This window comes from Oncorhynchus keta, chromosome 29, assembly GCF_023373465.1.
Source record: "Oncorhynchus keta strain PuntledgeMale-10-30-2019 chromosome 29, Oket_V2, whole genome shotgun sequence".
NCBI lineage: Eukaryota > Metazoa > Chordata > Actinopteri > Salmoniformes > Salmonidae > Oncorhynchus > Oncorhynchus keta.
In genome coordinates, this window is record NC_068449.1 from 15,375,408 (window position 1) to 15,390,070 (window position 14,663).

A 14,663-nucleotide genomic window follows, 5' to 3' on the forward strand; every position below is an offset into this window, starting at 1 on the left:
CCGGCGCCGCTGCCGGAGCCTCCCGCCTGTCCGGAGCCTCCCGCCTGTCCGGAGCCTCCCGCCTGTCCGGCGCCGCTGCCGGAGCCTCCCGCCTGTCCGGCGCCACTGCCGGAGCGTCCCGCCTGTCCGGCGCCGCTGCCGGAGCCTCCGCCTGTCCGGCGCCGCTGCCGGAGCCTCCCGCCTGTCCGGCGCCGCTGCCGGAGCCTCCCGCCTGTCCGGAGCCTCCCGGCGCCGCTGCCGGAGCCTCCCGCCTGTCCGGCGCCGCTGCCGGAGCCTCCCGCCTGTCCGGCGCCGCTGCCGGAGCCTCCCGCCTGTCCGGCGCCGCTGCTGGAGCGTCCCGCCTGTCCGGCGCCGCTGCCTCCTGTAGCAGCTCCACGCACCAGGCTGTCTCTCTGTCTCCTCTCTGCAGGTGCTCCCGCCTGTCCGGCGCCGCTGCCGGAGCGTCCCGCCTGTCTGGCGCCGCTGCCGGAGCGTCCCGCCTGTCCGGCGCCGCTGCCGGAGCGTCCCGCCTGTCCGGCGCCGCTGCCGGAGCGTCCCGCCTGTCCGGCGCCGCTGCCGGAGCCTCCCGCCTGTCCGGCGCCGCTGCCGGAGCCTCCCGCCTGTCCGGCGCCGCTGCCGGAGCGTCCCGCCTGTCCGGCGCCGCTGCCGGAGCCCCTCAGCCCAGAGGCGCCAGAGCCCCTCAGCCCAGAGCCCCTCAGCCCAGAGGCGCCAGAGCCCCTCGGCCCAGAGGCGCCAGAGCCCCTCGGCCCAGAGGCGCCAGAGCCCCTCGGCCCAGAGGCGCCGGAGCCCCTCAGCCCAGAGGCGCCAGAGCCCCTGTCCCTCTGTCCAGAGCTTCTGCCCCTCTGTCCCGAGCTGCCCCTCTGTCCAGTGGGGTCATTGAGAGGGGTTGCCATGGTGAGAAAGCCACGGAGGCGGACAATAAGGCGGACAAAGACAATGGTGAAGTGGGGTCCGCGTCCCGCGCCAGAACCGCCACCGCGGACAGATGCCCACCCAGACCCTCCCCTATAGGTCAAGGTTTTGCGGCCGGAGTCCGCACCTTTGGGGGTACTGTCACGTTCTGACCTTTATTTTCTGTGTTTTGTGTTTAGTTAGTATGGTCAGGGCGTGAGTTGGGTGAGTTGGGTGGGTAGTCTATGTTTGTTTTTCTATGTTTTGGTTATTTCGATGTTTCGGCCTAGTATGGTTCTCAATCAGAGGCAGGTGTCATTAGTTGTCTCTGATTGAGAATCATACTTAGGTGGCCTGGGTTTCACTGTGTGTTTGTGGGTGATTGTTTCCTGTCTCTGTGTGCACCAGATAGGACTGTTTTTTGAGTTTTCACATTTCTTGTTTTGTTAGTTTGTTCATGTGTACCTTAAAGCATTAAAAAAGTACCATGGAAAATTACCACGCCGCGTATTGGTCCTCTGATCCGTTTCGCCTCTCCTCTTCGGAAGAAGAGGAGGAAACTCATTACAACATCCTTTTCTGGAATTTTTCCAAGGCACAGTCAACTTAGTGTTTGTAAACTTTAGACCCACTGGAATTGTGAAATAATCTGTCTGTAAACAATTGTGGGAAAAATGACTTATGTCATGCACAAAGTAGATGTCCTAACCAACCTGCCAAAACTATAGTTTGTTAACAAGAAATTTGTGGAGTGGTTGAAAAACTAGTTTTAATGACTCCAACCTAAGTGTATGTAAACTTCCGACTTCAACTGTACATGTATAAGTGAATTTGTCCAAATACTTATCACACTTTCAAATGGGGGGACTAGATATATGAAGTTATTTCATTTCTAAATGGTTAAACAGACACTGTTTTAAAAAAGCCTTTCTGCACTTTCGCTTCATATGAAACATTTTGGATCTCAAATCTAAAATGCTGGAGTATAGAGCCGAATTAAAAGTTACAGCTTCACTATCCAAATAAATACATAGGGGAGTGTATGCATGTATGTGGAGCGGGGGGGGTTACATACTCTGCACTCGCATGTGGAGCACGGATCCTTATTCCACCTTTCTCCGTCCGATCGCTCACGACCCTCCGCGTCAGTGCAGTCTGTCTTACTCAGTCGAGCTTCAAGTCTTTTAATCTGCAGACAGACAGGAGGGGTTAATGGAGGCTAAGGAAAGGAGGTAGCACCCCCTCTGCTAACTAAAGCCCAGAGCAACACACAAAACTAAAGCCAGAGCAACCCCCCCAGCCCGTACACACACACACCCACAGCCCAACGTCTTTCCTGTAATGCGAGTCACGTGAACAAGCTAGACCCGGGGCAGTTTTATTTAACCATCCACTTACAATAAATACCCCCCCTTCAAAGACCCAGGCAGCACACAGAGGGGCCAAGGGCAGGGAACAGGGCCCAGTCTATTTAAATCATCTGTACCACTTAACTTAAAGTGGAACTGACAGTGTTTTAGCAACATGAAATCTTATAAAAATCTGTTCATATAAACCCCCAGGAAAAAATATGACGCCATTTTCTGATGTTTAGATATGGTCATTTTCACACTTTCATACTTTCATAGAATATTTGGGAATGACATACAGTAACGCATTTGTGAAAATTCTATAGCAATACGTATATAGTGGGAAAGCGGCAGTGTGTGTGTTTGGACAATGAATAGACACTGCAGTAAATAAAACGTATCGTCTCGACCAAACCTACAGCGTCGTTGTGTAAAATGGTACGCAGCATCATCTGGATATGTGTGCAACAAAAGTTCAACATTCATCTTCTGCTATCATTTCTGTCAAACCGCCCACGCATACGATTTGATGCATACGTTTGATACACCCAACGTATGCACCACACAGAACCCACAACAACTGCCCCTGTAACGCAATGCTGCAAGGCAAATGCAGAGTTCCATTGGAAATGAATGGACTTCTGGTGTACCACAGCGCAACGACGCTCTAGGTGTGATCAAGGCATGATAAAAATGTGTACGTTTGTGTACAACTCTACACAGACCGGTGCGCCTTAGCCAATAAGAGCTGATATGCAAATAAGTCATTTGCCACACGGGTCGGTCGTCATTCACTTTGAACTGGACTGTGTGTTTACAGACAGTAGCAACAGCGTGACTTTAGACCAATAGAACACATTCGCCAAAAGTCACAAAATACACCTGAATGGATTTCTGCGAATACATAAATACCACGTGAGTCCACATACATTTAGGAACTTTACAGTCCTATTGATCCAACAACCATGAACAGGTGTCTTTCCCTCCTTAAGATCAACAACTAATGTTAACCAGAGAAAGATGAGCTAAAATCTAACGAGGGAACAGTAGACAAACACTCTCAAACTTTTTCAGCTTGTAGTTGACCATCAGAATTGCGCTGATAAACGATGGGGAATAGTAGCCCACTCGCCCTTCTGCAGCTCGCCTGCCAATGCAGGCTTGTCTCAACCCGCGTTTTGACAATTGAATGAGAACTGCCTGCCTGTCCGCCCATTGAATTGATGCAAATACATTTGATTGACAACTAAGAAATATGCATGCTGACTGTGGGTCAAGTTCAGCATAGCTCGCTAGCTAGCTAGCAAAGCGATCCACATTCCTTGCTTGATAACACCTGAATCTCTAACTGTAGCCACACAAAAAAACACTGACATGACATTCTCCCAGCAGCTAGCTAGTTAACTAATGTTTGGGTCTGTGTTTTCCGCTAAATAAATAGCTACATGAATAGATACGCTAGTCTATTAGCCATGTAATGACAGACTTGTGATCATTGCCCTTGATAGTTTGATTGTATTGACATTCCCAGCTTTAGTTACATTCGTCGATTTTTGTCCAAAATAAAGAGTAATTGAAACTGAAACAGTGCATCCTGAGTGGGTAGAGGAAGCAAACAATGTACCAGGCCAGCTGTAATTTATAACCTGAAAGCAGGAACTACCAAGAAACATATTGGTGAATTATTTTAATCATGCATCGAACTGCATCCCTCTATTCGGCCAACAATGGAATTTGGAGTAAAAAATTATAAAGTATATTTTTTTGCATGAACTGAGTATATATTTTTTTACTGATATTTTGATTATCTGTTTGTTTCATATCTGCCAAAGTAGTTAAAACGCTGTAAGTTCCACTTTATTCAAAGCCATGTTAGCCTGTTTGCCTACAGCACAGTTAGCTATCCTTTATCCCACCCCAGTGTGCTACATGCTAAAAATCCTATACCATCAGGCAGCATATCCTGTTCAATCTGGGCACATACAATACCGGCTAATAGTGTCTGGATTCTACAATGTTCTGCATAGGTTTTAAGTGTAAGAGGCTGAGCTGAATATGACTGGGCTTGCAGTGTAGAGGAAGGATGTAATGAAGCACTCAAATCACTATCCAACAAGACTGGTGTTGCTATTTCAATGTGTGATGAGCAGACGGAATGGGACTGGGGTAACACTTCTTAATGAACAAACCCAGCAGATCTAGCCTTATGTGGTATATGACTGTTCTCACCTGCTTCCGTAAACCTGTGATAGTCTTCTGCATGTCCACCACAAAGTCTTGGAAGTCATTCAGCGAGGGTTCAATGCTTTGTTGCCAGGTGAGAGAGACATTCACAAGATTTTCAGGAGTGCCTTCACCTGGGCTGAAATATAAGAAAACACATCCCAAAATACAACCTTATGTTTTATAGCATAACTTTGTGAGTTATAATACTTGTAGTCACCACAGTCGTTAGCTATGACGCAGAATGGTTATCACATTCAAGGAACTTAATGTAGCCGGAGGTACCTGCTGTTCCTCTGTATGCTGTTGGCGGCAGGCTTCTCCTCTGCAGAGCTCTGGTCCACTGACCTGCGCCCTCTGAAGTGGTAGGACAGGGCATTGAACTGACCCTTGGTTCTGCAGTCTGGGGGTACAACAAATCACAACTTAAACAATGGGGCAAATCAGGAAACTCAGATTACATAAAGATGAATGAATTAAAGCTCTGGGCTCATGCCCTGTGCAGTCTTATCTGTGACGTGACCAGTGATGCTGGTGAGTACTGCTGGAGCTCTGCTGACAGTCTCTCACTCACACCTTAGTACAGTGTGGTGGTAGGTGGGGATCTGCCCTGAACACACACCACTTCATCTTCAGGTCCCCTTTCAACACACTTCAAAGAGCTTATCTAAGAGCAGGGCTACCAAGACGCCAGCCTCCCACACACCCACACACCATATAGACGGTTTCCCTGGCAACGTCATGAAAATGATGAACATGCATTGCAAGTTTAGAAGGCTCTGTGTTGTGATTCTGAATGGTCAGATAGCTAGCCACAATGACCAGGGGCTGCCATGTGGCGTATCGTAGGTGGTTTGTTTCAGCTCGTTCTATCTTGTTTTTGATACCTTGTCTTGTTTTGAGGTGTTTTGACTTATACCACATCTATGATAAATTGGCAAAAATGTACCAGCTAGCTAACAACTACAGCAATGTATTTGAGAGACAACAAGTGCTTACTGTGAAAATGCATTTATGTTTTCAATACATTTGGAGACAAAATATTATTTACATGTTGTCAATAATCCTTTTTAATCCAACACCATCTACTTTGCCCCCAAGATGCTCACACCCTCCTTATAATAGAGGAGCAATAAACCCCCTGACAGAAACCAGTTACACAGAGAGACCCTGTAATTGAGGTCCTGTAATTATGTGGGCTGTAACATACACTGTGGGAGATTCTCAGGTTGCGGTGATGATAAACAAAAGCTATAAAACACATATAACATGAAAAAAAACCTCAGCTATAAAATACTTATTTATCAAAAACAAAACTCTCCCTCACTCACATGCATGAAGAGAAAGACACACACACACGCACACACACACTGTCTACAGTTTGTCTTGGCACACACACACACACACACACACACACACACACACACACACACACACACACACACACACACACACACACACACACACACACACACACACACACAGAAACCAGAGCATAACTCTATCCGCTTCTCCTCTGATCCTCTCCACGTCTGACCCTCTTCTACTCTGACCCTCTCCAAGTCTGACCCTCTCCACATCTGACCCTCTCCACCTGTGACCCTCCATATGTCTGACCCTCTCTATGTCTGACCCTCTCCAAGTCTGAATCTCTCCACCTCTGCCCCCCCTATTCTGACCCTCTCCACCTCTGACCTCTTCTACTCTGACCCTCTTCTCTTCTGACCCTCTCCACATCTGACCCTCTCCACCTCTGACCCTCTTCTCCACTGACCCTCTTTTCCTGTGACCCTCTCCAAGTCTGAATCTCTCCACCTCTGCCCCCCCTACTCTGACCCTCTCCAACTCTGACCCTCTTCTACTCTGACCCTCTCCACGTCTGCCCCTCTTCTACTCTGACCCTCTTCTCCTCTGACCCTTTCCACATCTGACCCTCTTCTCATCTGACCCTCTACACGTCTGACCCTCTTATCTGACCCTCTCCATGTCCGACCCACTTCTCCTCTGACCCTCTCCACGTCTGACCCTCTTCTCCTCTGACCCCCTCCTTGTCTGACCCTCTTCTCCCCTGACCCCCTCCACGTCTGACCCTCTTCTCCTCGGACCCCCTCCATGTCTGACCCTCTTCTCCTCTGACCCCCTCCACGTCTGACCCTCTTCTCATCTGACCCTCTCTATGTCTGACCCTCTTCTCCTCTGACCCCCTCCACGTCTGACCCTCTTCTCCTCTGACCCTCTCCACGTCTGACCCTCTTCTCCTCTGACTCTCTCCCCATCTGACCCTCTCCACTGACAGGATATTCACTTTTTATTAGCTTTTCCCATGTTCATTTGTGAAGGCTGAGTGAACTCAGGGTCAGAGCCTAAGAGAAAAAAGGAAAACAATCATCTAAGGATAATTTAATTTTACCTTTATTTAACTAGGCAAGTCAGTTAAGAACATATTCGTATTTTCAATGACGGCCTGGGAGCAGTGGGTTAACTGCCTGTTCAGGGGCAGACCGACAGATTTGTACCTTGTCAGCTCGGGGGTTTGAACTCGCAACCTTCCGGTTACTAGTCCAACGCTCTAACCACTAGGCTACGCTGCCGCAGAGACCACAGTCGTAAATGTAATCCCAAAATCATTATGTTCTCAAGGGACATTATCTGAGCTCATAGCAAAGCCTATTGAAACTAGTTGGCCGTTGTCCACGGCTGATTTTGAATAAAACATATTTCACTATATTTAATTTTACTTGATGAATAACCAAATTACCAATATTAATGTCACAAGCATGAGGCAACAGTTGAGGGTGGAGGGAGAGTGGGGTGAAAGTAGGGTGAGTACACCCCCCACCTGAATACAAACTCGTTTAACTCAAAAGTCCCTGAATGCCTACTCAGTGTACATCATGACATCATCTAAAACATTCAAAGGATCCAATGGAAAAGTGCATTGTGACTAGTGTGTCTCACAGTAGGGAGTAAATAGCTTAATATGTGTAATAGCTGCTCACAGAAGCCCTGTATTCTCACCCAGCCACCCAGAATAAGTGGCTCAGAGTCATCCACTCAGGGGTTTGTTGGAGGGAAAATTCAGCTGCTCTCCAAAAACCAAAACCTCTCCTGCACCCCCAGATACCAATTCCAACTTTCCAACAATTTCCAATAGCATATCTACTAGCCTATGATTTGGCTGAAGAGAAGTGTCCCAAGTAATTCAATAAATTGGTGAATTGGTTGCGCTGCTTGCACATGTGACGACATGCTAACCAAATAATATATTTTAGTAGATGGGGCGAGACAAACCCCCACTGAAAGCCCTCATACTCATACCTACTGTCATCGCAGTCATGTACTGCTGGGTTAGTCAATGGAACCCTGGGATGGAATGTACAACATCAGGGCTAACTCTCAATATAATATGTAACCCTTACAATCACATGGTAATGTCTTAAAAAGCCTGGTCATGAACCAGGAGTCTGGGGTCAGAGGGTAGTACCAAGAGGCTGGGGTCAGACGGTAGTACTAGGAGTCTGGGGTCAGAGGGTCGTACCAGGAGGCTGGGGTCAGAAGGTAGTAGGGAACAGTAGAGCAGGTAGCTGATTACATATATCTCTCAAGACAAACACACTACCAAAATCTGAAAAATAACCCATGGCATTTATTGTAATGTTGATCAAAGGTTCATTCTTGACCCACTAATCAATTCCAATTATACCCACACTCTAACCTATACAGCCACAACTGGGGATCCAATCTAGCAAGTCATTAGCCCTTTTCAACTTTGTTGAGACAACACCTGAAGACATTTGTATTATTTAATCTCTGTCCTATCTTATCTGGGTTTGTTGTTTTCACATGCAGGCAAATGACAGCAGTCATACAGATAGCACTGTCAGACAAATGCACAAAGCTTTTGTAAATGCAGTCTCAAACACTGTGGGGCACTGACCAATTATTACCCAAAGCCTAGTCAGGTGTCTCGTAATCAAATGTAGAGCCTCTCTTGTCCTGTTTCTTCCCACATCACATTCCACAGAAATAAGCGTCCAAATATTAACCCTGCGTAACCGTCTATAACCCTGTGTACCAACTGTACCAACAGTCTGGGTATCTTAAAAAATATATTTGAAGCAGTAAATCCTAAAATTATTCCATTCTGATGAAGAAGAAGAGGAAGTTGACTCAAGAGTATTGGACCATAGATACACTCCACAACATGTAAACAGCATCAACACAACAAATCCCAGAGACTCCCCATTCCCACAGATCACTACTTTTCACAACTTGCAGACTTGTTTACGTGTTGCTGTGCGTTTTGTTGCCAACCTTACTTTGCTACCTGACAACTTTTTAAAACTTTTTAATTACTGTTAATTTTTTTTTTTTTTCCCTCACTCAACTTTTTTTCATTCAACTTTTTCACTCTGGACGCTTTATCTGGACATGGTTCGTCAGGACCTCCAACAGCTAAGTAGTAACATTAACATGATGCCTTCTAATTGCAGTCGCTGTACTCATCATAGACAGGAGAACGATCACCTTACGGCGAGGATAGCTGTGCTGCAAGCCCAGCTTCAGACACAATCATTAGGCAAGGGTAATTTCAGTGTAGGAAAGGATGAAACAGCGTCTGTGCCACCAGTAACTAGATATAGTAACGTTAGTATAAATCCCCTCGCACGGTCCCCGCAGCCGGACAACTTTCTCACTGTTTCTGGAGGGAAATGCTGTAGGAATGCTCAACCGGCGTCGCTCATTCAGCCGACAGAAACTTTCAACCGGTTTTCCCGATTAAGCAGCGAGTCGGAGTCTGAGGCCGAGCCTTCTCTTTTCTCTACTCCTCCCGTTACAGGGTCTGAGACACCGAAGCTCCCCACCATTAGCTCTGACAAATTGAAAACCATAGTCATTGGCGACTCCATTACCCGCAGTATTAGACTTAAAACGAATAATCCAGCGGTCATACACTGTTTACCAGGGGGCAGGGCTACCGACGTTAAGGCTAATCTGAAGATGGTGCTGGCTAAAGCTAAAACTGGCGAGTGTAGAGCATAGAGATATTGTTATCCACGTCGGCTCCAACGATGTTAGGATGAAACAGTCAGAGGTCACCAAGCGCAACATAGCTTCAGCGTGTAAATCAGCTAGAAAGATGTGTCGGCGTCGAGTAATTGTCTATGACCCCCTCCCAGTTAGGGGGAGTGATGAGCTCTACAGCAGTCTCACAACTCAATCGCTGGTTGAAAACTGTTTTCTGCCCCTCCCAAAAGATAGAATTAGTAAATAATTGGCCCTCTTTCTGGGACTCACCCACAAACAGGACCAAGCATGGCCTGCTGAGGAGTGACGGACTCCATCCTAGCTGGAGGGGTGCTCTCATCTTATCTACCAACATAGACATGGCTCTAACTCCTCTAGCTCCACAATGAAATAGGGTGCAGGCCAGGCAGCAGGCTGTCAGCCAGACTGCCAGCTTAGTGGAGTCTGCCACTAGCACAGTCAGTGTAGTCAGCTCAGCTATCCCCATTGAGACCGTGTCTGTGCCCCGACCTAGGTTGGGCAGAACTAAACATGGCGGTGTTCGCCTTAGCAATCTCACTAGGATAAAGACCTCCTCCATTCCTGCCATTATTGAAAGAGATCGTGATACCTCACATCTCAAAATAGGGCTACTTAATGTTAGATCCCTTACTTCAAAGGCAGTTATAGACAATGAACTAATCACTGATCATAATCTTGATGTGTTGGCCTGACTGAAACATGGCTTAAGCCTGATGAATTTACTGTGTTAAATGAGGCCTCACCTCCTGGTTACACTAGTGACCATATCCCCCGTGCATCCCGCAAAGGCGGAGGTGTTGCTGACATTTACGATAGCAAATTTCTATTTACAAAAAAAAGACGTTCTCGTCTTTTGAGCTTCTAGTCATGAAATCTACTACTGAAAGAGCTGCTTCCTGTGCTTGGCCCTCCTATGTTGAACATAATACATGGCTCTCTATCCACCGGATGTGTACCAAACTCACTAAAAGTGGCAGTAATAAAGCCTCTCTTGAAAAAGCCAAACCTTGACACAGAAAATATAAAAAACTATCGGCCTATATCAAATCTTCCATTCCTCTCAAACATCTTTGAAAAAGCTGTTGCACAGCAACTCACTGCCTTCCTGAAGACAAAAAATGTATACGAAATGCTTCAGTCTGGTTTTAGACCCCATCATAGCACTGAGACTGCACTTGTGAAGGTGGTAAGTGACCTTTTAATGGCATCAGACCGAGGCTGTGCATCTGTCCCCATGCTCCTAGACCTTAGTGCTGCTTTTAATACCCTCGATCACCAAATTCTTTTGGAGAGATTGGAAACCCAAATTGGTCTACACAGACAAGTTCTGGCCTGGTTTAGATCTTATCTGTCGTAAAGATATCAGTTTGTCTCTGTGAATGGTTTGTCCTCTGACAAATCAACTGTACATTTCGGTGTTCCTCAAGGTTCCGTTTTAGGACCACTATTGTTTTCACTATATATTTTACCTCTTGGGGGTGTCATTCGAAAACATAATGTTAACTTTCACTGCTATGTGGATGACACATAGCTGTACATTTCAATGAAACATGGTGAAGCCCCAGAATTGCCCTCACTAGAAGCCTGTGTTTCAGACATAAGGAAGTGGATGGCAGGGTAGGCTAGTGGTTAGAGTGTTGGACTAGTAACTGTAATGTTGCAAGTTCAAACCCTGAGCTGAAAAGGTACAAATCTGTCATTCTGCCCCTGAACAGGCAGTTAACCCACTGTTACTAGGCTGTCATTGAAAATAAGAATTTGTTCTTACCTTCTTGGATATAGGGGGAGCTATTTTAATGTTTGGATGAAAAACGTTCCTGTTTTAAACAAGATATTTTTACACAAAAATGCTCGACTATGCATATAATTGGAAAGAAAACAGTCTGACGTTTCCAAAACTGCAAAGATATTGTCTGTGAGTGCCACAGAACTGATGTTACAGGCAAAACCCAGATAAAAATCCAATCAGGAAGTGCCGCATTTTTTGGAACCGCCTCATGCCAATGACTCCTTAATATGGCTGTGAAGGAGCTAGGAGTCAGCTTACGTTTTCCACGTTTTCACCAAGGTGTCTGCAGCATTGTGACGTCTTTTTAGGCATTTCCATTGGAGAATGGCTGTAAGAGACCATATGGGGCGAGTGGACGCATGGTGTCTCCGGGAGAAAACCTTGCGTAAAATACTGAGGTAGCCATTTTTCCAATCGTTTCTTATGAGAAACCAACTGCCTCCACGGATATATTATCGAATACATATGTTAAAAACACCTTGAGGATGGATCCTAAACAACGTTTGCTGTGTTTCTGTCGATATTATGGAGCAAATTGTGAAAAAAGTTTGGCGTTATAGTTTAACCTGTTGATCCTACCCCCTACGTTTTCGAACATTCTGTTAAAAATCGCGCAACATTTCAGCGCCCTGCTACTGTCACGTTCTGACCTTTATTTTCTGTGTTTTGTGTTTAGTTAGTATGGTCAGGGCGTGAGTTGGGTGGGCAGTCTATGTTTGTTTGTCTAGGTTTTGGGAATTTCTATGTTTCGGCCTAGTATGGTTCTCAATCAGAGGCAGGTGTCATTAGTTGTCTCTGATTGAGAATCATACTTAGGTGGCGTGGGTTTCACTGTGTGTTTGTGGGTGATTGTTTCCTGTCTCTGTGTGTGCACCAGATAGGACTGTAAATTGAGTTTTCACGTTTTCTTGTTTTGTTAGTTTGTTCATGTGTACCTTATATCATTAAAAAGTACCATGGAAAATTACCACGCCGCGTATTGGTCCTCTGATCCGTTTCGCCTCTCTTCTTCGGAAGAAGAGGAGGCAACTCGTTACAGAATCACCCACCACAATCGGACCAAGCGGCGTGGTAAAGGACAGCGATGCGACAGCAGCAGCAGCATCAACAACAGAGGCCACCATCACAGGACTCCTGGACATGGGAGCAGATATGGAACGGAGAGGGACCCTGGGCACGGGCTGGGGAAAATCGCAGCCCCAAAGCAGAGCTGGAGGCAGCGAAAGCTGATCGGCGGCAATATGAGGAGCCAGCACGGCAGTGCGACAGGTACGAGAGGCAGCCCCAAATTTTTTTTTTTGGGGGCACACGAGGGGTGGTACTAAGCCAGGTAGCAGACCTGAGCTCACTCCTCGTGCTTATTATGAGCAGCGCATTACTGGTCAGGCACCGTGTTATGCGGTTGAGCGCACGGTGTCGCCAGTGCGTGTCCATAGCCCGGTGCGCTATAGGGCAGCCCCGAGAGTGCCATGCGAGTGTGGGCATTGAGCCAGGGCGTATGGTGCCTGCTCAGCGGGTCTGGTCGCCGGTACGCAGTCTGGGTCCAGGTTATCCTGCGCCGGCTCTGCGTGCTGTGTCTCCGGGCGCTGGGAGGGTGCAGTGCGTCCTCTGCCTGTAAAACCGGGCAACTGTGGGAGTGGAGCCTAGGGGAGAGGTGCGTGTAGTAAGCACTAGATCTCCCGTGCTTACCCACAGCCCGGTTCAACCTGTGCCTGCACTTTTGAGGGTCCGGGCTCGAGTAGTTGTCCAGCCTGGGGAAGTGGTGCCAAGGTTGCGCACCAGAGCTCCAGTGCTCCCCCACAGCCCGGTCTTTCAGGCTCCTCCTAACACCAAGCCTCCTGAAAGTCTCCCCAGCCTGGTAGTTCCTGTGGCAGCCCCACGCACCAGGCTGTCTCTCAGTCTCCTCCCTGCAGGTGCTCCCGCCTGTCCGGCGCCGCTGCCGGAGCCTCTCGCCTGTCCGGCGCCGCTGCCGGAGCCTCCCGCCTGTCCGGCGCTGCTGCCGGAGCCTCCCGCCTGTCCGGCGCCGCTGCCGGAGCCTCCCGCCTGTCCGGAGCCTCCCGCCTGTCCGGCGCCGCTGCCGGAGCCTCCCGCCTGTCCGGCGCCACTGCCGGAGCCTCCCGCCTGTCCGGCGCCGCTGCCGGAGCCTCCCGCCTGTCCGGGCCGCTGCTGGAGCGTCCCGCCTGTCCGGCGCCGCTGCCTCCTGTAGCAGCTCCACGCACCAGGCTGTCTCTCTGTCTCCTCTCTGCAGGTGCTCCCGCCTGTCCGGCGCCGCTGCCGGAGCCTCCCGCCTGTCCGGCGCCGCTGCCGGAGCCTCCCGCCTGTCCGGCGCCGCTGCCGGAGCCTCCCGCCTGTCCGGCGCCGCTGCCGGAGCATCCCGCCTGTCCGGCGCCGCTGCCGGAGCCTCCCGCCTGTCCGGCGCCGCTGCCGGAGCCTCCCGCCTGTCCGGCGCCGCTGCCGGAGCCTCCCGCCTGTCCGGCGCCGCTGCCGGAGCCTCCCGCCTGTCCGGGAGCCTCCCGCCTGTCCGGCGCCGCTGCCGGAGCCTATCACGGAAAATGTCCGGCGCCGCTGCCGGAGCCTCCCGCCTGTCCGGCGCTGCTGCCGGAGCGTCCCGCCTGTCCGGCGCCGCTGCCGGAGCGTCCCGCCTGTCCGGCGCCGCTGCCGGAGCCCTCAGCCCAGAGGCGCCAGAGCCCCTCAGCCCAGAGGCGCCAGAGCCCCTCAGCCCAGAGGCGCCAGAGCCCCTCAGCCCAGAGGCGCCAGAGCCCCTCAGCCCAGAGGCGCCAGAGCCCCTCAGCCCAGAGGCGCCAGAGCCCCTGTCCCTCTGTCCAGAGCCCCTGTCCCTCTGTCCAGAGCCCCTGTTCCTCTGTCCAGAGCCCCTGCCCCTCTGTCCCGAGCTGCCCCTCTGTCCAGTGGGGTCATTGAGAGGGGTTGCCATGGTGAGAAAGCCACGGAGGCGGAGAATGAGGCGGACAAAGACAAGGGTGAAGTGGGGTCCGCGTCCCGCGCCAGAACCGCCACCGCGGACAGACGCCACCCAGACCCTCCCCTATAGGTCAAGGTTTTTCTGACCTTTATTTTCTGTGTTTTGTGTTTAGTTAGTATGGTCAGGGCGTGAGTTGGGTGGGCAGTCTATGTTTGTTTGTCTAGGTTTTGGGAATTTCTATGTTTCGGCCTAGTATGGTTCTCAATCAGAGGCAGGTGTCATTAGTTGTCTCTGATTGAGAATCATACTTAGGTGGCGTGGGTTTCACTGTGTGTTTGTGGGTGATTGTTTCCTGTCTCTGTGTGTGCACCAGATAGGACTGTAAATTGAGTTTTCACGTTTTCTTGTTTTGTTAGTTTGTTCATGTGTACCTTATATCATT

General features: G+C 49.5%; 1 protein-coding gene across 2 annotated transcripts in view; it reads right to left on the reverse strand.

Moving 5' to 3' along the window:
* Positions 1 to 14,663, reverse strand: part of LOC118362151 (peroxidasin-like) — a 94,898-nt gene that overhangs the window by 5,633 nt on the left and 74,602 nt on the right. For both annotated transcript variants that reach the window (XM_052486104.1, XM_052486103.1), the window contains 3 exons: positions 4,749 to 4,866; positions 4,470 to 4,602; positions 1,967 to 2,080 (listed from right to left, as the gene is read on the reverse strand). In XM_052486104.1, the coding sequence (XP_052342064.1) occupies positions 1,967 to 2,080; positions 4,470 to 4,602; positions 4,749 to 4,866 (365 nt within the window). The remainder of the gene's footprint in view (positions 1 to 1,966; positions 2,081 to 4,469; positions 4,603 to 4,748; positions 4,867 to 14,663) is intronic.